The sequence below is a fragment of the Notolepis coatsorum genome, assembly GCF_963971535.1.
Source record: "Notolepis coatsorum genome assembly, chromosome: 6".
Lineage (NCBI taxonomy): Eukaryota > Metazoa > Chordata > Actinopteri > Aulopiformes > Paralepididae > Notolepis > Notolepis coatsorum.
This window is the reverse complement of record NC_140170.1, coordinates 133621226-133646881: the sequence shown is the minus strand read 5'-3', so window position 1 is coordinate 133646881 and position 25656 is coordinate 133621226. Positions and strand designations below refer to the sequence as shown.

At 43.6% G+C, this 25656-nt stretch overlaps 1 protein-coding gene across 1 annotated transcript in view; it reads right to left on the bottom strand.

Moving 5' to 3' along the window:
• Window positions 1-25656, bottom strand: part of LOC311230238 (receptor-type tyrosine-protein phosphatase gamma-like) — a 667161-nt gene that overhangs the window by 31376 nt on the left and 610129 nt on the right. The window contains exons 15-16 of the mRNA XM_084316451.1: window positions 21848-21939; window positions 14-110 (exon numbers count right to left, since the gene is read on the bottom strand). Of these exons, the coding sequence (XP_084172577.1) occupies window positions 14-110; window positions 21848-21939 (189 nt within the window). The remainder of the gene's footprint in view (window positions 1-13; window positions 111-21847; window positions 21940-25656) is intronic.

Below are 25656 nucleotides of genomic sequence, written 5' to 3'. Positions count from 1 at the left end.
CTAGGGTACTCACAAGCCACTATGTTGATGTATCTGTTCTTGTGCTTGTTGTCTGGATGGTTGGAGTGCTCCGATGTGATCTTCATGTCTGCCGTGCAGCGTTGCACCTCCTGAGTACACACACACACACACACACACACACACACACACACACACACACACACACACACACACACACACACACACACACACACACACACACACACACACACACACACACACACACACACACACACACACACACACACACACACACACACACACACACACAGTAGTAGAATGTCAATCACAGAGGAAATCTAAACAGTTAGCATTAGGACTGTCCCCATTACCATTATTTTGGCCTTTGAAGCTTCCATAGTAATTATCAGTGAATAATCAAAACTTCTTCCTGCGCAAACGTTTTAATTCATTGGGGAACATTTTTACAATGTGGCAGTTTTCTGAAATGTCTCATGACTAAAATGTCTTTGTCTGAAAACTGTTTTTCAAAACGAACATTGGATTATTACTGTATTTCTATGAGCTATTTCTTATGCTGATGTAGGCACATTTTGGAGTGGTAAAAAAAACTAAAACAAACCAAAAACCAAGAAAACAAAGCATTTGAATAGTGATCTTGGCAACCATTATCATGCCAGCGATTAGAACTTCTAGCATTCTGACCAGCCCTGGTTAGCATCATAGTATTTAGTGTGTGTGTGTATGTGTGTGTGAAATAACTATATACTGTATGCCTTTAAATTACAGTGCACCTTTGTAGCCACACGCCCCCCTCCTTCTCACTTTTTGCTCAAGTATGTCCTACTGCCATGATGACATCACATCAGCACTGCCATACTGTACCTCAGTTAAACCAACAACACAGTGAAACAGAGAGAACTACACTGTCCAAAACTCTACCCTTCCACTTCACTGCAAAACAGACCAACCTTTCGCTGCCGAATTCTTTAACAGTCTACTTCCCAAAGACAATGGCCGCTACCTCTGCTAGTACCGGCTGGGGGACTTTCCAGGCTTCTCAGACTTCCCAGCCCCCTTTAATTTTGGCCATGCTTAGAGTGCTTTCCTCCACGGCTTGTGCATGGATCAGGATCACATGTTTTTCGGCTCAGAATAGGGTGTTCTATTTAAAAGCTTACCGTGTCTGCACTGCCTATTGATGTGCTTCTGCTGCTGTGTGAAGGCACTGCTGCTGTTTATCACTCACCCCACATTAGAGCAGATACCCCCGGCCTGGATGTGCTTTTATATTTTTCTGCTAGGTATGTTTAGTGCACTCTGTTATGTGCACCGAAATCAAGAAAGCATATCTGTCCAGAAAAATAGTTGTATAGTATACAACAATATATGTAAAGGATAATACACAATGAGGTCAAACTAAATGAATACTGCCTCTCCAAACAGAGTGCTTTGCTAGCTTAATCTTGATAGTTAATAGTTTTACATTCATAAATCAAATCACAGCAGTGGAAGTTTAGGAAGGTGGAAAATAGCTGGACGGCTGATGCAAGAGTTGCATTCATTTTGAACTGTGAGGCTCCAGCCGTGCAGTATATCTGAAATGAATCAACACCCCCCAGCCAGTCAGAGTAGAATATTCCCCCAGACCATAGTATAATCTTATCTAAACCATTTAAACCAAATATGCAAGTTGTCCTGACTGAAGAAGTACTGAAATAGTAAGAATACCATTGTATGAGGTTTACACTTTAGACTCATCCATCCAGCTTGTATCCAGACCAATGATACATATAAACAACCTATTTTAGCCTTCACTGCCTGGTATGGAAACAGCACGGCACAGGACAAGAAGGCCCTACAGAGAGTGGTGCGCTCAGCTGAGCGTACTACGGGTATTGCACTACCACCCCTGCAGGTCTTATATAACAAGAGGTGCAAATCCAGAGCCTGCAGAATAATGAAAGACCCTCACCACCCCAACAACAGCCTGTTCCAGCTGCTGAGGTCAGGCAGACGCCTGCGAACACCAGCAACTAGGACAGAGAGACTTCGGCTCAGCTTCTTCCCCCAGGCCATCAGAGTCTTGAACACTGAAGTCTCCACACACAAGCACACATGAGCACACACATAACACACACATTGTATACGCTCACACACTAGCAGTCACTTTAACATGAACACACACACATATGCTGCACACGCTCACACTATGGTCACTTTACACAATAAAAACAAGAACAGGAGTGGTTCTTGTATAGTAAATACGGTAGATGGATAGCAAGCTAGCATAATGACACATAGTATAACTGTAGATTGTATAGTATAGCATTGTATAGTAGTGTACATAAGACCCAGTGCCCCATCCGTAGCTAACAGTGTATTGCACTATCGCAGGACCTAGCATGTCTTACCATGCTTTTGAAAAACTCATGTACATATACCTATAAGATAAGATAAGATATTCCTTTATTGATCCCCTTGGGGAAATTCAGGCATCATAGCAGCATGGGGGGGAGGGGGGAGGGGTACAGGTAGTAAAACAACACAGTATACAGGTAGTAAAAGACAACACAGGCAATGTAAACAATTTGATCAATATGGTCAATATAATTTACTATCTGACTAGCTGAGGAATATTCACATTATTCACAGTGTCACATGAGGTGCAGTATGCAAGAGGTAGTGTTATAATTGACTATCTACTGAGTATACATTAATCAAAGTACCAGGGTAGTCTACTTTGTCCCCCTTGGGTTCCTATAAGTCCCAGGTCAATGTCTGGTAGCAGTCGCTGTCGCTGCCCCCTGTTGTGGGGCCTGGAGGCTGCTAGTCGCTGCCCACTGTTGTGGAGCCTGATGGCCGCTGGTATGAAGGACTGTCCGAGGCGGTTAGTTGAGTGTCGGGGGGGGATGAGTCTGTGGCTGAACGAGCTTCTCATCTTGACTAGCTCGTCGTAGAGGGGGTGGTAGGGGTTCTCCATGATGGCATCCAGCTTCCTTATCATCCCCCTCTCTACCATCACCTCAAGTCTAGGTAGCTCGACTCCCACTACGGAGCTAGCCTTCCTCACCAGCTTGTTGAGCTTGTTGGTGTCCCTTGAGTTGATGTAGCCTCCCCAGCATGCCACAGCATAGAAGAGGATGCTGGCCACAACAGACTGGTAAAAAGACTGCAGCAGTTTGTTGCACACATTGAAGGACCTGAGTCTCCTCAGGAAGAACAGCCTGCTCTGTCCCTTCCTGTAGAGGGCCTCTGTGTTGTCCGACCAGTCCAGTTTATTGTTCAGGTGTACCCCAAGGAACTTGTATGAGTCCACCATCTCCACATCCACCCCTCGGATGGAGATGGGAATCGGGGGGGGCCTCTTCTTGCCCCTCCGGAAGTCCACCACCAGCTCCTTGGTCTTACTGGTGTTGAGTTGGAGGTGGTTGCTGTCGCTCCACCCCATGAAGCTCTCCACCAGGGCTCTGTACTCCTCCTCATCATCGTCGGTGATGTAGCTTACGATGGAGGAGTCGTCTGAGAACTTCTGCAGGTGGCACCCGCTGGAGTTGCGGCAGAAGTCTGAGGTGTAGAGGGTGAAGAGGAAGGGTGACAGCACAGTTCCCTGGGGGGCGCCGGTGTTGCTCACCAGTACGTCAGACTGACTGTCCTTTAGTCTGACGTACTGTGGCCTCTCAGTGAGGTAGTCCTTGATCCAGGCCACCAAGCCGTGCTCCAGCTGCATCGCAGAGAGCTTCTCCGCTAGCAGTGACGGCTGGATGGTGTTGAAGGCGCTGGAGAAATCAAAGAACATAATCCTCACTGAGCTGCGCGGCTTCTCCAGGTGCGTGTACGCTCTGTGGAGCATGTAGATGATGGCATCCTCCACCCCGATGTTTGCCTGGTATGCAAACTGCAGGGGGTCGAGGGAGTCACGCACCAGGGGCTTGAGGTGTTGCAGGACCAGTCTCTCAAACGTCTTCATGACGTGTGACGTCAGAGCGACTGGCCTGTAGTCGTTGGGGGTGCTGGGACGTCCCTTCTTGGGCACCGGGACAATGCAGGAGGTCTTCCAGAGCTGGGGCACCCTCTCCAGCCTCAGGGAGAGGTTGAAAAGATGCTGGAGCGGTGCTGCCAGCTGCTCTGCACATACCTTGAGCACCCTGGGATTGGTGTTGTCCGGTCCTCTGGCCTTGTTTACATTAATTTTGGAGAGCTGCCTACTGACCTGACTGGTTGTGATCGTCAGGGTTGGGGGTGGTGGGCAGTCTGCTGGTGTTGGGGGTGGGGTGCCGTTGCTGATGGGTGTGGGGGGGTGGGGGGTGGGGGGGCTGCTTTGTAGGTGTGATCTGGTGCTGGTGTCGATGGGTGGGGGGAGGGGTGTGGGGAGGCCACTCTGGTCAAAGCGGTTGAAAAACGAGTTGAACTCGTTTGCACGCTCTGGAGGGCCCTCCACAGCTGTGCCCTGCTGTTTGAAACCAGTGATCTTCCTGACCCCCGCCCACACCTCCCTGGTGTTGTTGGCCTGTAGTCTGCCCTCCAGCCTGTCCTTGTAGCTGACCTTGGCTGCCCTTAGCTCTTTTTTGAGCTCCCTTTGGACAGCCCTGGCCTGCTCAGTGTCCCCTGCCATGAAGACCCTCTTTTTCCTGTTTAGCAGGTGTTTAATGTCCTTGCTAATCCAGGGTTTATTGTTTGAGAAGCAGCGTACCCTCTTTGTGTATGTCTTTGTGTATGTCTTTACTCTTACTATCCACACATAAGCACACATGAGCACACACATGACACGCACGCTGTGCACGCTCACACACTAGCAGCCACTTTAACACTTTAACATGAGCGGGCACACACTCATGCCGCACACACCCACACTTATTGCCAAAAGGAAAGGCCACTTTAAATTAGTATTACAGTAACAGTAACAGTGTATTGCACTACCAAAGCTACCTAGCATGTCCTATCTGTAAATAACTATGTACAAATACCGAGATGTCACACCATGTTACCTGTTACCTGTTACCTGTTATTGCACAATGTTTTTTGTATTGGATTCTATTATATGTTGTACCACTGTATTGCACATCGTTGCGGGCAAGACCACCCGCATTTCATTGTATACTCGTATGCCGTGACAAATAAAACTCTTGACTTGACTTGACTTATGATGACTTGTATTATTGCACAAATGTCGCATTCTCATCCCTTGGATTCTTATTACTGTAATCGTTCTGTATACTTGTATGCCGTGACAAATAAAACTCTTGACTTGACTTCTATGGCTGTTGGCTACTGTCCTAAAAATGGCATGCCGTGCTCCATAGGGCCTGCCGGCCAATGGATCTGGCATCAATGTTTAGCGTCCAGTCCCAGACAGCTGTTGTCTGCTGGCTCAGCACGGTCAACAGGGAAAAGATGCTGCTGCATTTGGCTCTGACCCCTTGGCCATTTCCTCCGGGGCTTTACAGGCTGGCAGCCTTGTTTTAAGGCTAACTATATTGCTTCATCAGGCTAACTGGCATGGGGATTTATTTCAAGCACGTCTGCACAGTTTGGGGGCCCTGGGGTGTCATGAGGTGTGTGTGCGTGAATCTGTGTGTGTGTGTGTGTGTGTGTGTGTGTGTGTGTGTGTGTGTGTGTGTGTGTGTGTGTGTGTGTGTGTGTGTGTGTGTGTGTGTGTGTGTGTGACGTGTGTGTGTATGTGGTGGGCAGAGGGAGATCAAGTTGCAAGTATGATGGGAAGGGGTGGGGGTGTGGGGTGTGGGGGAGTGAGGCAGGTTGAGACACGTTTTTTTTTCTAGACGTTCACAGAAAGGTAAAGAAGCAAACTAGGTTCTAGTTTATGGTAATAACGCTCAAGTTTGTTCGACCCGTGAGATATAATCACAAAAATAATCACAATAATCGTTGAAAAAACCCTGCAACATTAATGAATACAGACTGTATTGATCTATTTATGACGTGATATTAAATCCGGCCCTGTACCGGGCCCGTCAGGCTTAACTCATTGACCGCCGGGAATTAGTCAGGCCCCGTTATAGCACTGCCACGCTTTAAAAGATAGGAGTGCGTCACCTTGTTTGTAGAGCTATAACTATATTCTATATTATATAAAGTACATATAATATAAATTATATAAGTTATCCCCGATCCATATGTTGTGGTGGGTTATGTCGTGGACCAAATGGACATCGGATATACCAGATGGTGATCAAACAATTGGAATATTATTTTTGGAATACTCTCGATCACAGGTAAGGACTATCTATAAGTATACTTATATATATATATACTTATATACTTATACCCATACTTATATATAAGTATAACCTCTGTATACTACAACAGGGGTTCCCAACGTTTTCAGGCCGCACCCCCCGAAATAACGGTGTCAGAGAGCCGCGACCCCCACTATTATAGGGGGTAAAAAATATATATATTCTTTTATAAATGGAAATGTATGGTTGAAACATGCAAACGTTCAAACGCACACACACTAATAAGCATTGGAGGCTTTTAATCAGGGCCGGACTGGGGAAATCATTCAGGCCAGGAAATATAGTGCGAAATATAGCCCCAGTCAGGCCACTTTTTAAGCGGGGGTCCCCCACCAGGAAATGTTTTGTTACAAAAACTTAATTTCCTGCATTCTGGTGCAGGCATTTTTTTATTTGTACCCTTTAAATGCTAGTGTTTGTGATGGCATCACAAATTATTGTTAAAAAACAGGCTAGGATATGTATGATTAGCAACAACACTGATTTTGATGGATTTTCTTTTTTTTGTAATGTCAGATTGAAAGAAATACTCACTCTTACCATAAGGGACTAAATTGTCCTCTTCAAAAACGCCATACAAATATTACTATATGTTGAAATTATTTACCACTTTTTCTTTCATAAATCTTTTATTCAACTTCAGCCCTGATCATAACACCACATATTCAATTCATTTTATAATTCTAACCCTTTAAATGCCAGTGTGTGTGATGGCATATATTTGCAATATATCAAATGCAAAGTAGATTTTTCTGGGAGGGATTATTATAGGCTAGCATGTGTCAATGATTAGCAACAACACAGATTTTGATGGATTTTTAGTTTTTTGTAAGGGTCCCACCCCCACTTTGGGAACCACTGTACTACAATACAGAGGTTAGCAATTACCGACCTATTAGCATTCTTCCAGTAGTATCAAAGATAACAGAGAAGTGCATAGCAGAACCATGCACCCCATGCAGTTCAGGTTTCGAGCGAAGCACTCAACCGAAACAGCAAACTGCTTCTTTCTGGAGTCAATCAAAACAAAGATGGACAAGTGTGGCGTGGTCGGAGCGGTGTTCCTTGACCTGAGAAAGGCCTTTGACACCATGAGCCATGACCTACTTACCACCAAGCTTTCCAGGTTAAACTTTTCACCCACGGCACTAAAAGGGATGATATCATATCTCGAGGGTAGGACACAACGTGTTAGGATTAACAACATCACATCACCCCCCTTGAAATATGATGTCGGGGTACCTCAAGGATCGATCCTGGGACCTTTGTTGTTCAGTCTGTTCATAAACGACTGTTCATAAACTCCCTCTGTCTGTGCTGGCACAACAGCCCAGATACAGATGTATGCAGACGACACAGTGGTTTACGTGCACGCAAACAACAAAACCCAGGCAGCACACAAACTGAACGCAATAATGGCACGCACAGTAAAATGGCTCTCAGAAAACGATCTCCACCTTAACGCAAAGAAAACAGTCTGCATGTTCTTTGAAAAAAGATCATCTGTAACACCTGACCCAGATGTGTTTGCAGCAAAGGAGAGGCTTGAAGTAGATTTAAAATACCTCGGAATAACCTTGGACTCAAACCTCACCTTCAAAAAACAGGTAAAAAAAGTCACACAGGCCATACAATTTAACATAGCCAACTTGGAATACATCCGAGACTGCCTCAACATGGAAACAGCCAAACTCTACTTCAACTCAGTAATTATGTCCCATCTGACATACTGCATAACCAGCTGGTCTCAGACCTGCAAAACCACATTGACACCAATTCATTCAGTTCATAAACAGGCCCTGAAGGTGTTGGACAAGAAACCCTTTCGCCACCACCACTGTACCATCCTCCAAAAACATGCCCTGCTAAGCTGGGAAAACATGCTGAAACTAAAGAATGCCAGCCTGATATATAAAATCCAACACGGTCTAGCCCCACCACCTCTCTCACAGTTTTAACAGAAAGCAGCAGGTTCACCAGAGGGAAATTTCATCATCCCAGGGAGAAAAAGCGCATTTAGCAAATCAGCCTTCTCGATTAGAGCTGCAGAGTTCTGGAACACCATCCCATCACACGTCCACAGTACTAATCCACTCAGGTCCTTCACTCGCTCACACACACACACACACACACACACACACACACACACACACACACACACACACACACACACACACACACACACACACACACACACACACACACACACACACACACACACACACACACACACACACACACACACACACACACATAGCTACAAATACCCTGTTTGTTGAAAACATCTCCTAATGTATGTATGCCTTGCTTTTCCCATCTAGGGAATCTTATAGGTCGTTTTCTAATCAGGAGTGCATTGTTATTGAATAAGGGAGTATCTGCCATATCCGGATCGCATGTGTAATTATGGGGCCAAATTTCAGTTTGCATTGCTTAATTGATATTTTGGTGTATACTATGTCCTGCAGTCTCTGTGGTGCTACTATATTTACTTCTAAATTTCTCCAGGATACTGATGCTTGGGGTTCAAACCAGGTTGTCAGTGGTCTTAAAGTGTACGCCTTAAAATAGTGAAAAAAAATTGGGATTGCCATCCCTCCGTCGGCTTTGTTTCTCTGTGCGGTGGATCTTTTTATACGTGGTGGTTTGTTATTCCAAATAAATGTATATGCGGAAGAGTGTAATTTTTTCTAGTAACCATCTGGAGGGGGTAACGGAAGCATTGAGCTGATGAAGTTGATTCTAGGTAAGACATCCATCTTAACTATTGAAACCTGTGTCTGTACTGAGTTTTTAAGTTTTGACCACCTGTCAAGGTCGTATTTGATTTAATTTTGGATTTCTATGTAATTGTGTTTCACCGTTTGGCTTATGGTAGGGAATACTTCAACTCCCAAGCATCTAAAGTGTTTAACCATTGGTATTTCTTCTGGAAGACTTGTATTCTTTGCAGGGGCGTTCAGTGGAAGGAAAGCCGACTTTGGCCAGTTTATTTTAAATCCCGATAGGTCGCCAAAGTCATTAATCAACTTGAGAAGATGAGGCATTGCGGTGTTAGGGTTTTGCATGAACAGTATTACGTTGTCCGCATATAGACTAATTTTGTGTTGTGTGCCCTTGATTAACGATTGGTTCTATGAGTTGGGATTGTCTTATATATTGTGCTAAAGGTTCTAGTGATAAATCGAATAGTCCGGGACTAAGAGGGCAACCTTGTCTAGAAGAGCGTGATACCGGAAATATTCCGGAGGTGATTATACCTGTTGTAATCATGGCCGATGGGTCTTTGTATAATACTTTAATCATATCAATGAATCCTTTTCCTAACCCCATCCTTTCTTTTTTTTTTTTTTTAACTTTGGCCATTTCCCTGGCTCTTTTATACGTTTATCGCATTTATACTTGGTCAAGTTCGACCGACAGAAGCAGGCTGAAAGGGTTCAGATGGGGGGGAAGACACTCTGGGAAAGGCACGGCTGCAGTCCGGGATTCGAACTCGCTCAGCCCCAGATCCGTGACGAGCACGGTTGTCCACGGCGCTGAAATAGCACTCGCGGTACGTGGTGAGCTACTGGAGCTCCCCTCCCCATCCTTTCTAATACTGCCCATAGATACGACCATTCCAGCCTATCAAAAGCTTTCATTGCATCCAGGGACAGCATCGCCTTGGGTGTGGTGTCGTCCTTGCTGGCATCTAGTATGTATAGTAATCGTCTTATGTTGTCAGTGATCAAACGGTTTCTTATGAAGCCAGTTTGATCCGGATGAACTAAAGACGTCATATGCTTTTGAAGTCTGATGGCTAATACCTTAGAGAACAGTTTGATATCGGTTCCGAGAAGGCTTACGGGTCTATAACTACCGCACTCGGTGGGGTCTTTGTCTTTTTTAAGGAGGACTGTTATGAGTGCAATATTGTCGTTCTTATGAAAGTTCCCCTCCTTGACTGAGTATAAAATCATATTAAGTAATAGGGGTCCAATTATGTCCCAACATGAGAGGTACATTTCTGGTGGGATACTGTCTCATCCAGGAGCCCTACCACTTTGCATTTCGGATATGGCCTTCCTGAGTTCCTCTAGTGTGATTGGTGTTTCTAACTGTTTAGCATCATCCTCTGAAAGTTTGGGGAGGTTAATTTGATTAAGATATGTGTCCATTTTGTTTTGATCGAAGGTCGTTTCTGATTTATACAAGTTGGAGTAGAATTCTTTGAATGTCGTATTTATTTCTTTGGTGTCTGTTACAAGTCCTTGTTGTGCTTTAATGGAGGTTATATCTGCAAATTTTGTGTTAACTCTTAATCGCGTAGCTAGTAGGTGACTTGGTTTGGAACCTTGAGAGTAATGCTGTTGTCTTGTGCTACGTATTTGTACTTCAGATTGTTGTCTGTAAATGGCGTTAATCTCTATTTTTAGTAAATTAACTTGAGATTCCAGTCGAGCCGAGTCATTATATTGTAAAGAAGTAAATAATGTAGAGTAGAGCGTTTCTAATTCCACCAGTTTTGAGCATCGATTCTTGCGTATTTTGGATGAAAAGCTATCCGTGAAATCCTTGATCATTCCCTTTACCGACATCCATAATATTCTAGGGTCCGGCACCGAGTTCACATTCTCTGGTAGGAATACTGAAAGAGCTTCTTTGAGTTGTGTAATGAATTCCTTCTTATTCAGCAGTGTTGTGTTAAAGCGCCATCTTGGGGCTCGGGATGATAGTACACCAAATGAACCTTTTAGGAGTAAATAACAATCATCTGATAATGCATTGGGTACCATCTCCACTTCATAGTTATCAAATAGTCTCGGTGTTGCGAAAACATAATCTATTCTGGAGAGTGTTTTATGTCTTGCTGATTGACAAGAGTACTTCCGGGTCGTGGGGTTGAGTGATCGCCATAGATCATTTACACCTGTATTCTTTGCCCAATCCTTTAACGCATTAGATGACTTTTTTTGTTCGTTGGAAAAGTTGGGATAAGATTTATCCAACCCACGGTCCCAAATGGCATTAAAATCCGCACCAATTATAAATGAGTATTCTGGAAGGTTTAACATTTCCCATAGTGAGTGCAGTGTAGAAATTATTTTCGTATAGATTTGGGGCATATACCGCTACCAACGCTATTTTCCTATTCTTGTGTATAATCTTAGCTATGGTTATCCGACCATCTGCATCAGACCATACTCCCTTCAATTCAATATTCAATTTCCGTTTCACGACTATAGCAACTCCACGGGTTCTCGTTCCAAAGGAAGAGTGACTAATGTTATGGTATGTGTTGTCCGCTAACGTAGCTTTGTCTCCCACTAAAATGTGCGTTTCGCTTAAGAGAGCCACATCAACCTGTTTGTTTTTCATCAATGTGAGCACGCTTTTGCGTTTATGTTGATTATTTATTCCCCCAGTGTTCCAGATCATTATATTCAAACTAGCCATAATCTATACATATTGATTTGTATTTGTTGGTAATATTTCTGGAGTGCGAATTCACAATGGATTTATATCCCACTGTTGAGGTCCTGTTGAGAGCCGAGCATAAAAACATACATATACAAAAAAAAAACTGAACCCCCCTCCTTTACAGAGTCGTACAAGGTACCTATTTGATACCTCCTTCGCGTACAACCTCTTCCTTTCCTGCACCTCCGGTCTGCCCAGAATGAGCAATTTATCCTAATCTTTCCTATGTATACCATAGGATCTATGCTTTAATTCTAATTTAATAGAATGTCACCTGTGACCAAGCCTCTCTCCCCTTTTTTTTGAACTTTCTTTTATTTTGTGTCATAATGAACATCACATTGCAATAATCATACAGTATAATATACTTGATTCACATATTCAATGACATTTGTTACTCAGGCTCTTCCCTCTTATTCAATTTGTTTTCAAAGTATTCAGCATAATCAAAATAAGCTGTATAATCCGAGTACGCCTCTTAAACAACCCAGTGGGGAGGGATTTTTACAATTTTTTTTTGATTTTTTGTAGGATAAGAAACGAAAAAATAAATAGAAAAATAAATTTAGCAAAAGAAAAAAAAAGAAAAAAGAACAACAAAAAAAGAAAAAAAAGAGAGAGAGGGCGTCAGACTCATGCTAGTGTATCTCCAGGTACAAGGTTACATGTGACCATCTCTGCATAAACATATCTTTTTTCAGTTGCAATTGTGCAGTCATTTCTTCCATTGTATACATCTGTCTCAGTCTCTTGGTCCATTGTTTGATTGACGGTGGTTGATTTTGTAGCCATGCCATAGTTATCATTTTCCTTGCTATTAACAGTATCACTCTCAAGATGTATAACGTATCTCCATAGTATGTGCCTTTCGGTATACATCCCAAGATATAGTACGATGGATTCAGAGGTAAGTCAAGATCTAGAATGGTTTTAATCTCATTTTTGATATTCACCCAAAATGTCTGCACCCTTGGACAGTCCCAGAAAATATGTGTATGATCTCCGATCAATCCACATCCCCTCCAACATAGTGGTGAGGACCCACCAGCAAATCCGGAGAGAACTTGAGGAGTCCTAAAGTACCTGACCTTGACCTTCCAGTCAAACTCCTTCCACATTGGACTATTTGTGATTTTATGATTGCTTGAATGGCTGTCCTCCCATTCTTCATTTTCTATGATCACATTAGCTTCCAACTCCCATTTTTCTTTAATATAGGTGGTGTCTCCTGGATCGTCTAGTTGTAACATGTTGTAAATATTGGATATCTGCTTTCTTTCCATTAAGTTTTTTTCTATTGTGTTAATAAAGTACCGCTCCACATTTGTTGGTGGTCTCTTAATTGCTTCCCACTCACTGTGAGTCATTACATAGTGTCTTATTTGAAAGTATCTAAACATGTCTTTCGAAGGTAGATCAAAACATTGCTGTAGCTGTGCAAACGATTTAAAACAGTCTCCTTCCATTAATTGATTGATAGTAACCAGGCCCAAATCCGCCCATTTTTTAAAACCCCCATCCTCCATAGCTGGTCGGAATTCTGTATTGTCTGCTATTGGCATGGCCCTAGATATTGATCGTGGACCTCCCCCCTTTTTCCTTACACTTTCCCATACCTTTAATGTATTTGTAATCCATTTGTTACCAATCTTAATTTTTTTCCAGTATGCTTTCCCCAGGAATATTATGGATCTGAGAGGGGTCTTTGGAATTGAGTTTTGCTCAATCTGTACCCATCCTGAATCTAGGTCCTTTTGTATCCAATGCACAAGTATGCGTAATTGAGCTGCCCAGTAGTAGTTTCTTAGGTTTGGTAGACCAAGACCACCCTTGTTCTTTGGCAAACATAGTGTTTTAAGCCTTACTCTAGGTTTTTTCCTCTGCCAGATAAATTTGGATAGGAGTTTATCTAACTTTTTAAAGGTAGTGGCAGGTATTGGTATAGGTAGAGACTGGAAGAGAAAAATAAGTCTAGGTAGCACATTCATTCGAATTGATTCTATTCTTCCCACTAGGGAGAGAGGTAAAATGTCCCATCTGGCCATGTCTGATTTGATTTGTACAATCAACTTTTCGTAGTTTGCTTGATATAACTGATTGCTGCTGGGAGTCAAAATGATTCCTAAATACCTGAATCCGTCTCTAGCCCAATGGAAGGGTGCTATACTATTCAGATGTGTTGGCCATGTTCCCACTATCATCATGGCTTCTGATTTGGTCTCATTTATCTTATAACCCGACAGTTCGCCGTAATTTCTTAAATCCATCATTATGTTTGGAATTGATTCTAACGGGTTTTTGATATAAAGTAAAATGTCATCAGCAAATAGCGAGATCTTGTGTGTAATGCCTTTTTGGTCATCTATTCCCTGTATCTGAGGGTTTGATCTAATCATCTCCGCTAGTGGCTCTATGCCAATCGCGAATAGTAACGGAGACAAAACGTCTCCTTGGCGTGTCCCTCTCTGTATCTCAAAGAAGTGAGAGCAGTGACCATTCACCCTTACTCTAGACTTAGGATTTTTATATAAACATTTTATCCAATCTATAAATGTGTTATTGAATCCCATACCTTTCAATGTTAGTTCAAGGTACAGCCAATCAACTCTATCAAATGCCTTCTCGGCATCTAAGCCGAGAAGCATTGATGGTTCTTTTCGGGATCCAGCCACTGTTTGCAGATTTAAAGTTCTTCTGATGTTGTTAGCACCCTGTCGACCAGTGATAAAGCCAGTCTGGTCTGGGTGTATCAGTTTTATTATATGTTTCTGTATTCTTTTTTTAAGTATAGATGTCAATATCTTGAAATCGTTGCAAAGGAGACTTATGGGCCTCTCTCCCCTTAATGTAATTATAACAGAATGAAAATTATACCTCGATTGGTATACTCATTTAACCCTTTTTTTTTTTTTTTTTTTTTAAACATTCTATTAACATTTATTGGTTAGAATATTTTAGAATAACGAAATAAAGAATAAGAAATAGTGATGTTTAGAACACAGACAGACCGGCGTTAGCTCTCGGGAGCGATCGCTAGCTAGTTGGCACCAGCCGGGGCCCGGCGTTAGCTCTCGCTAGCTAGTTAGCGTTAGCAACCGGAGCGTCGCGGAGCATTCAGCCTGCTGGCTACACAGCTTGTCGGTTAGCCAGCAGGCTGAATGCTCCGCGACGCTGGTTGAAGTGGGTCTAGGTAGCCAGCAGGCTGAATGCTCCGCGACGCTCCGGTTGCTAACGCTAACTAGCTAGCGAGAGCTAACGCCGGGCCCCGGCTGGTGCCAACTAGCTAGCGATCGCTCCCGAGAGCTAACGCCGGTCTGTCTGTCGAAGACCGAGGGAACCGCGTCCGGCTTCAGCTGATTAGTGGTCTTCTGGACAAACATCCCACCCCAACAACATAATCCGAGGCAATGAAGTGTTCTCTGCAGATCCTCCTTCCCTGTCCAACAGGCTGGTCGCGCCGCCTGAGTGCAGCCAGCCCGAGCCAACATGTCAACAACACTGTTTTTTTCACTGGTAGTTTGTGGAAATTAACCAACTTTCCTCTCTCTCACATGGTAAAATTAGTTTGAACAGCCAGGAGCAATACAAACAGAACCACCGCGGTCCCGTTGTTTTGTAGGCAACATTTTATTTGCTGACTGACCCATTCACCATAGGCAGCTAACCAGAGTGTATACACCCAACCCACGGCATGACGTCAGCCATGACGTCAGCAACAAAATGGCGGCGCCCATGTTGAAAACAGGGATATTATATTATATTTTTCAGACAAATAAGATAGATTTCACATTTGATTATAGAACCCTGTCTTACACAAGGTACACAACAAACAAACTAGGATCACATTGCTCACTGCTTCATCTCCACTTTAAGCGAACGTAGCATGAATCTCTTTCCTTCTCCCTCAACTATGGAAAGATTTGCAGGGTACCGTAGGATGGGGTGGAGACCTTTCTCATATACAGTAGCTGGTTTACTACAACCTTGTAGTGGGCCCGCAGAGTTATGGCTTCCTTGCACATATCTTCATAAAACCACACTCTTTTCCCTTTGTACATCAGTTTTCCCCATCTCTTGCGTGATTCCCTGATAATCATGTCTCTTGTTGCAGTTTCCCGTAGACTAGCAATTATCACTCTTTCTTTCCTTGTTGTTTTTATTGTAGTTTTCAGATCCAATTCTGTAGCGTTTGTCCACTATCGGTTCTGTAGATATTATTTCAGAACCTAGGATTTCGAATAGTACTGCAGCAAACTTGTCATCTGTGCAGTCGACTGATTCATCCAGACCCACTATACGGAGATTGAATCTGCGGGCATGCCATTCTATTTCTAGCAGATGGATCAAGTTTTCCTCCTTGTTGTCTTGGATCAACTGCCGGAGCTGTTTGTTTTCCAGTTGCATTTCCTTCGATACTTCGGCAATATCTTCAGATAGTTCCTTATTCTTCTCCTCTTGCTTCCGTGAGTATTCGATCCCAGTATTTGCAACCGCCGTTATGCGATCGGATTGTGCTACAAACTGTGTGTTGATATATTCAAATTTAGCCTCTATGGCTATCTTAAATGCGGTAGCATTAGCCTCGACTCTAGCCACAGCTTTAGCCATATCAGTAACCTTGTCGGTTAGGATTTCATCATATCTGTCATCTGCATATTGAAGTCGGGTGGAATACTCTCCATGACTGTCTCTGCTGAGGTCGTTTGAATGTTAGAATCCATGCTATTGTCGGGTTTTTTATTCTCAATAGCGTCCGCTCTTCCCTTCCCTGAACGTGTCACCGCGCCGTCTGCCGTTGGAGAATCTGCTTCACGTCTTTTTGAGCTTGCTGCGTTTCACTGTTGATATAGTTAGTTGAAGGTCTTAGTTAATATATAAGTCGAGGTTTAAACACATTAGTGTTGTATAAAGTAGGTATTTAAGCGAAATTAACAAAAAATGGAGCGGAGCTTGTGACAGATGCGTCCGTCACATACTGTCGTCAAACCGGAAGTCCTACACTGTTTTTTTTATAGATGCACGAATGCCTAGAGAGTGAATGTACAGAATATGTTTTAAACTGTTTTTAATATTAGCTATCCTTCTATTTTTCTGTTTCTTTTCTGGCTTAAACATCTAGCCCATCTAGTCCCGAAAGGCTGAGTAATAGGCTTATATGTCAATTCTACTATAAACGTTGCATTTTCTTGCCTGTACACGCTATTATTCCCAAATCAAATCTATATCATAGGTATTATGTTTCATCACGAATGCATGAAAGGGGGGGGGGGGGGTTGTTTCTGATTATTTGATTGCCATTAACGGCATTAGTATTGAACACTAAAAACGCTTTTCAGGGCGATCGGTATAAAAGCATTGCACGATCAAGCTAAAATTGACGTCAGATAGTCTGGCTGATAGTTACCTGTGATCGGGAGTATTCCAAAAATAATATTCCAATTGTTCGATCGCCATCTGGTATATCCGATGTCCATTTGGTCCACGACATAACCCACCACAACATATGGATCGGGGATATTTTGCGCGCGTCAATGCAACCGGGAGAACCGCTAGACTGGCCCGACAGAGAAAAGTGAGACCGGTGACATTTGACCATTGCACAGGCCAAGATACAAGGTTACAAAGGGTGCTTGATACCGCCGTCTAGCTGGATGCGGCCGGTATTGCACTTTGGCGATCTCAGACTCATTCCCTATGGTAACACCAAGGTCCCTGGATGAATAATGAATACAAATATCGAAAAAAAGGAAAAACTATCAAATAACGAGTATACTCGTTGTTGGCGTTCAAGCGTCGGCTCCCAATAACGAGTACATTCGTTGTTGGCGGGGAATGAGTTAAGGGGTTAAAGATAAACAGATACCAATGACAGAAATGCAATTTGTTTTTTTTAAATATGTTTCACTTAGGCCTACACCAATGGAGTACCCTATATTCAGTAGTCCCCCTCCATAAGCTATTTCATAGGCCAAGGCTTAAGCAGATACACACACAGGGGCAAAAATCTTTCCTGTAGGCTTACGGCTCTCCCCTCAAAACAAATGACGGCCAATTCGATAAGCATACATCCACAACCCAAAGTACAGGACATACGCTTTAGTTTTTTGTGAGGGCTGTGGTGGTTGTGTGAACTTGGTCAAATTGGCACTATAATAAAATTAAATCAAACGGGATATCAAACTGAAGGATTAAGAATAGTGAAGTGAAGTTTGCGGACGACACAGTGGTGGTGGGGCTGATCTCTGACAATGACGAGAAGGCCTACCGGGAGGAGGTTGATGCACTGGAACACTCTCAGAAGACCTGACATGGACAACACACATAGACTCAGTCGTAAAGAAGGCGAAGCAGCGCCTCTACCACCTGAGACAGTTAAGGAAGTTCAGAGTATCGGGGAAGATACTCCAGTCCTTCTACTCCGGAGCTGTAGAGAGCATCTTGACTGGAAACATCACTGCCTGGTATGGAAACAGCATGGCACAGGACAAGAAGGCCCTACAGAGAGTGGTGCGCTCAGCTGAGCGTACTACGGGTATTGCACTACCACCCCTGCAGGTCTTATATAACAAGAGGTGCAAATCCAGAGCCTGCAGAATAATGAAAGACCCTCACCACCCCAAACAACAGCCTGTTCAAGCTGCTGCAGTCAGGCAAACGCCTGCGAACACCAGCAACTAGGACAGAGAGACTTCGGCTCAGCTTCTTCCCCCAGGCCATCAGAGTCTTGAACACTGAACTCTCCACACACAAGCACGCATGAGCACACACACAACACACACACTGTATACGCTTACACACTAGCTGTCACTTTAGCATGAACACACACACACACATGCTGCACACGCTCACACTCAATGGTCACTTTACACAATGAAAGGTCACTTTAAAAACAAGAACGGGAGTGGTTCTTGTATAGTAAACAGATGGATATAGCAAGCTAGCATAAGGACACATAGTATAACTGTAGATTGTATAGTATAGCATTGTATAGTAGTGTACATAAGACCCAGTGCCTCATCCGTAGCTAACAGTGTATTGCACTATCGCAGGACCTTAGCATGTCTTACCATGCTTTTTGTAAACTTTATGTACATATACCTGTTATGTCTTATTCTTATTACTTGTATTATTGCACAAATGTCTTATTCTCATCCTATTCTTATTATTGTACTATTGCACAATCGTTGCGGGCAAGACCCCCCGCATTTCACTGTATGTTTGTATGCCGTGACAAATAAAACTCTTGACTTGACTTGAAAATGTTCAGGTGGCGGCGTTGCCTCCGGCTTGGGCCGGCCGTCACACTGGCTCAATTGGCAGAGTTAGGGGGTGGAAGTCAATGGGTGGTAATCTGGACGTTGTGGACAGCGACTCCTACAGGTCGGTTGGGGACGCCTGCACAGCAGAGACAGGAAATGGCGGGGGTAGTGTGAGCCTCCCACACGTTACACCTCGCCAATGAGAGTCCGTGCTGGCAGGTGAAAAGATGTGACAGGCTGCCTCCTCGTGTATCGGAGGGGACACGTGATGCAAGGCTTCTATCCTCCCTACAACCGGTCAGTGGGGGGCATATGCAAGTAACTTTCAAGACAGGGGAGGGAAGAATTGGCACAGTGGAATTGGGATGGGAGAAACATTTTTAAAGAGGAGAAAAAGTGGATAAAAAAAATATAAAATTCAGGTAACAAACGCTTGCAACAAATAATATACTGCCGTTGAACTCGGTATATTAATGTCTCCTTTCAGGTGTGAATGGTGATGTGGGAACAGTGATGTGGGGACACATGTATCAGATCTGGGATCTTTTCGTACACACTGCAGAGAATAATACTGCAGTTAATTTACACTGTAACGTTAGTTAATTTGTAACTATAACTAATAACTAATAGAAGAAGAAGAAGAAGAAGAAGAAGAAGAAGAAGAAGAAGAAGAAGAAGAAGAAGAAGAAGAAGAAGAAGAAGAAGAAGAAGAAGAAGAAGAAGAAGAAGAAGAAGAAGAAGAAGAAGAAGAAGAAGAAGAAGAAGAAGAAGAAGAAGAAGAAGAAGAAGAAGAAGAAGGAGAAGAAGGAGAAGGAGACTTAATAATATGTTTCTGGTTTCCAACATGGGGGAAAGGTTAGGGGTGGAGATGTTGGCACAGTGACAACTGACTGATAAGGATACCATGTGAATAAAGATCTCTGCTCATAAATTTCTCATGCACATTCTTTTATTTTCAAAGCTGCTATCAGTAACCTAACCCTTGGTATCTGTATCTGATATGAGTGTGTGAAATCTGTGTGTGTACTCGTAATGTACTATAAGGAGAGTAAATCAGCCAAAGATCTCCTGAACACCATCTGCCATGGCCATTAGCATAATGTTTACAACAGAGCCTACACACACACACACACACACACACACACACACACACACACACACACACACACACACGCACACACACACACGCACACACACACACACACACACACACGCACGCATGCACACACACACACACACACACACTCACACACACACACACACACACACACACACACACACACACACACACACACACACACACACACACACACACACACACACACACACACACACACACACAGAGAGAGAGAGAGAGAGAGTCACACAGACAGAAACAGACATATGCGTAAAGACACAGACACAGACTTAAGTAGCCTACACACTACCCACATTTACAAATCGTCAGCACACTGGTGTTCACAACACAACTCTCTGTTTTGTCATTTTGAAAACATGCGAGACGTGACACATGTTTTGGTCATGGAGGTATTTGTTTTGGTCAGAGGAGTACACTGGAGAAAGCACAAGGCAAGGTTTTAGCGGTTTCTCTTTTGCTCTGAGAGAATGAGCTGTCATTCTTTCCTTGTCCAGGTATCATTTTTGGAGTGGTAAAAAAAAAGTATTTTGATTTTGATTTTCACTAAGCTTTTACTCTATCCTGTTGTGTTCCAAAATACATCCACTCTTTGCCTAAACATGATGCACCAACATGATGGGTGAGAGAAGCAAGTCATAGTGTTCTCATGACATGTTTTGACATACAATATGACGCAATGCCACTCATTGGCTGCGGTTGTCTATGAATGATAATCGCCTGCTATTTGATTACAACCACCTGTTGTTTGTGGACAAGATATCTGTGATCAAATACTGAATATCTAGAAAGCCACTGTGGCTTGGAAAACAACATGTGTTTCTTAAATCAATCTAAATCTATCTAAGACCAAGGACAGTTCATTTTGTGGGATTGTATTGTGATTGTCACAAGTGATCTTATGTTTGTGTTAGGTGGTGGTGGGAGTATAGCAAATCCAAAGCCCCTATAAGCTGAAGCCAAATGCAGTTAGCTAAAGCTGGAAGTCCAACAGAGTCCATTATCTTCGGATCAAATAACAAACTCAGCAAAACCAGTGGGTGACAATATTGTCACAAGGAAAGATGAAATTACATACCTAGGTTCCATCCTAGAGGCAAATCTTTCCTGTGACAAAATGGCATCCAATGTAATCAAAAAAGTCAACCAACGAACAAGATTCTTGTACCGGATCTCCTCTCTGGTAAACAAGAATACCCTGAAGACTCTAACAGGAGCACTCAATGTCAATTCAATGTATGTATATATTATCTGTTAGGATCTGTTTAACAGTACTGTATATTTGCATATCTTGTATGTCACAATTGTAACAGTACTGTATACCTGTATGTCATGTATTGTCATAAATGTCATGATATATATCTGTATATCTGTATGGCCCCCGTAAATGTCCAAAGTCCAAACCCCCCCCTCCAACCCACCCACCCCCTCCTTATGTACAGTTTCCTCCCCCTCATATATATTTTCTGTTAGGATCTCTGTTTAACAGTACTGTATATTTGCATATCTTGTATGTCACAAATGTAACAGTACTGTATACCTGTATGTCATGTATGTCAGAAATGTCATGATATATCTGTATGTTGCGTATGTCATTAATGTCATTATGAATTGAAAATGGGGGACCCTGATGTAAACAAGACGAAAGCCTTTCTCTGGTCTGCATCCCCTTAACAATTGTGTGTATTGAGCCGTACTGTATTGTACCCATTCTGCAATCTGTTAATAAAGTTTTCAATCAATCAATCAATCAATCAATCAATCAATCTTACCTCGAAGTCTTCAGAGAAGCCATGTTGATTGTTGGAGTAGAGTTCTGATATGTGTTTGATGAACTGCTTGACTGGGATGGCCTCCATATCATCTGTGAAGAGGAGACAAGAGCAGAGTTAGATTAAAATGGTCATAAAGGCACTCAAATACCTACTCTTGGTGGTGATCATCAGGGTCCAACTGTAGACAGTAGCCTATTTGCGGCTCCCAGGTGTGACTACTGTACTGTATGTGTGAAAGAGTGCGTAGCAGAGCATTGCTGACAATGAGCAATAACCTGCCCTGAATAAATACAAGGATAAAAGGCAGTCATGCTGAGGTGAACCATATTGCAATGGACAATAATCACTGTATGACCGGCCACATGACTTTGTCACAACCGGCCCCTGATCAAACATTGATGATGTGGTTTTGGGTAGGTCGTGAATGTAGATGTTGAACATCATCATTCACATCAATATGAAGCCCTCAGGCTCCCCCTTAGATGTCCTTCCCCCTCACCTTGTCAAAGAGGTCAGCAGGGCCAAATGTCCTAACGATTATGAACAACAGCCTTGCAGGTGATGTACCTGTACTTTTTAAACATGCTGCATTAAAGGCTCAGCCCTGGAGTTTTTCAGATCATACTTGTCTGAGAGAAGCTTTTGTGTTAGCCTGGGCGACGCTGTATCCTCCACAGCACCTCTCCCCTGCGGGGTTCCCCAGGGCTCAATTCTCGGGCCAATTTTATTTGTGATATATCTGCTCCCCTTAGGGCCTATACTCCGAAAACATGGCGTCTCCTTTCACTGCTACGCAGATGACAGTCAGATCTACATGCAATTAAAAAGGAACAATAGCAACCCGGTGAAACCATTGTTAGCATGCCTTGATGATGTTAAGGCATGGCTGGCATTAAATTGTCTATGTCCCAATGACAGTAAAACAGAGGTCATGGTGTTTGGTCCCAGAAATGGGCATGTGTCTCCTCCTGGTAACTTGGGCCCCCTTGGGCTTTTTGTGAAGCCAACTGTCACCAACCTAGGGGTGAAGTTTGATTGTGACCTTAAGTTGGACAAGCAGATCAATGCTGTGGTGGGAAAGAGTTTTGTCCAAGGTCAAACCTTTTTTTATCCTGTTCTGTTTTTGAAACTGTAATCCACGCTTTTAAGACCTCTCGCCTTGATTACTGTAATGCCCTATACGTTGGCATCAGTCAGGCCTCCCTCTCTAACGCTAATGGGAACACGAAAGCAGGAGCACATTTCCCCTGTGCTGGCTGCCCTCCACTGGCTTCCTGTGCGTTTTAGAATTGATTTGAAGGTTTTACTGTTTCCTGGCGGCTAAGTGGCGCAGTGGGCAAGGCGCTCGCCACTAACGCAGGGGATGCTGGGTTCGAGCCCAGCTCTCGGCGTTGCTACCAGCTTGGCTGGTCGTTCATACTAATACAATTGGCAGTATTAGGGGGTGGGAAGCTGGTGGGTGGGGATCGGACGTTGTGGACAGCGACTCCTACAGGTCGGTTGGTGCGCCTGCGCAGGAGAATCAGGAAGCAACGGGGGCGGCGTGTCCCTCCCACGCAGACCCTCGCTGCTGAGAGATCGCGCTGTGCAGGTGAAAAGATGCGACGGCTGCCTCCTCGTGTACCGGAGGGGACACGTGATGCAACGCTTCGTCCACATTGCAGCCGACCAGTGGGAGGCATGGCCTAACAACGTTCGAGACAGGGGAGGGGTAGAATTGGACAATAAGAAATTGGGGAAGGGAGAAAAATAGAAAATGCGGAGAAAAAGTAGAAAAAAAAAAAAGGTTTTACTGTTTGCTTTTAAATGTCTAAACGGCTTGGCACAGGGTTACCTCTCGGACCTGCTGGAACCTTATGTTCCCCCAAGGTCCCTCAGGTCCTCTGACCAGCTCCTCTTGGCTGAAGCTTAGGGGGGACCGTACTTTCGCTGTGGCAAGTCAAGTCAAGTCAAGTCAAGAGTTTTAATTGTCACGGCATACAGGTATACAATGAAATGCGGGTGGTCTTGCCCGCAACGATGTGCAATACTTAAGCATTACATCACACGCAGGAGTGGTTTGTGACCAATAAACCATGCCTAGGGGTGGTCGTTAGGCCCGAGGCGCAGCCGAGGGTCGTTAGACCCCCCTAGGCATGGTTTATTGGTCACAAATCACGACTGCACGTGGTGTAAAGCTTTTATACAACTGCCAGATTCATCCAACCTTATTTCTATACAATAAACACACATTAATCGAAGATTTATTGAAAAAACCATCCGCCAGAAAAAGTTGTTCCCACAACTACAAAAAAGACAAGTTGCCTCCATGTGGAAGCAGCTTGAAGTGCATCCAACCAAACTAACACATCCAACTGTGTATTATTGGAATGATTGAGAGAAGTTGCCTCATGTGGAAGCAGCTTGAAGTGCATCCAACCAACTAACACATCCAACTGTGTATTATTGGAATGATTGATTGAAAATTGTATTACCAGATGCAGAATGGGTACAATACAGTACGGCTCAATACACACAATTGTTAAGGGAATGCAGACCTACTTTCCATAGAACTTCATTCTTAGATGCTTCTATATAAAGTAGGTAAAACAAATTAAAACGTTTTCTTTGCCCTATAGGAAAAAAACGTTTTCTTCGCCCTATTTTTTTATTTATTTCTTTTAGCCTAAACTTAACCAGTTGGAAACCAGGGGTACAGTAATAAAATTAGCAATCAACCAATCAATCAATTCAATAGACCATGCTCACTTAAAACAGCGCTGCTTCTCTCTCAGTCTGACTCCCCCGCTGTTGCAGACAGGAGTGTGTGTGTGTGTGTGTGTGTGTGTGTGTGCGTGTGTGTGTGTGTGTGTGTGTGTGTCACAGTGTGTGTGTGTGTGTGCGTGCGTGTGTGTGTGTATGTGTGTGTGTGTGTGTGTGTGTGTGTGTGTGTGTATGTGTGTGTGTGTGTTTGTGGGTACGCCAGCGTCGGACAGTGTGAGAGAGAACGCTGCAGTCAGTAGAAAGTAGGAAGGAAGAAATTTAAATCAATCAATTAATCTATCAATCAAACCGCGATTTTTCTTTTGTTCTAGATTGACTCAAGACCCATCAATTACATCATCCAACATTGTTTAAAGCACTAACACATTCCCCTTGACAGAATCGCTTCATATTTAGTCATTATGGTGCTTTCAACATAACCATTTGTTGTCCGCGATCTTGTTTTCTCCCGGAGTAAGCCGGGGAGGGTTATGTGATTCGGTTGTGGGCGGGTCCTGAGCCCAGGACCGTGGATTGTTGCCAATAAAGACGTGTGAATGGCCAATCAGAATCGAGAAATTTGCATGCCGTTGTATAAAGTGGTACATATAATAGAATCAAAAGAAGAAAACAACATTGTGCAGTAACAGGTAGCAGGTAACATGGAGTGACATCTCGGTATCTGTACATAGTTATTTACAGAGCATGTGTGACATGCTAGTTAGCTTTGGTAGTGCAATACACTGTTCCTGTTATTCTAATTTAAAGTGTCCTTTCCTTTGGCCATAAGTGTGCGTGTGTGCGACATGAGTGTGTGCCCGCTCATGTTAAAGTGTTAAGTGGCTGCTCGTGTGTGAGCGTGCACAGTGTGCGTGTCGTGTGTGTGTTCATGTGTGCTTGTGTGTGGACAGTTCAATGTTCTGAGCACTCAATGTTCATTGTTCATGGCTCTGATGGCCTGGGGGAAGAAGCTGAGCCTAAGCCGCTCTGTCCTAGTAGCTGGGGTTCGCAGGCGTCTGCCTGACCTCAGCAGCTGAAACAGGCTGTTATTGGGGTGGTGAGGG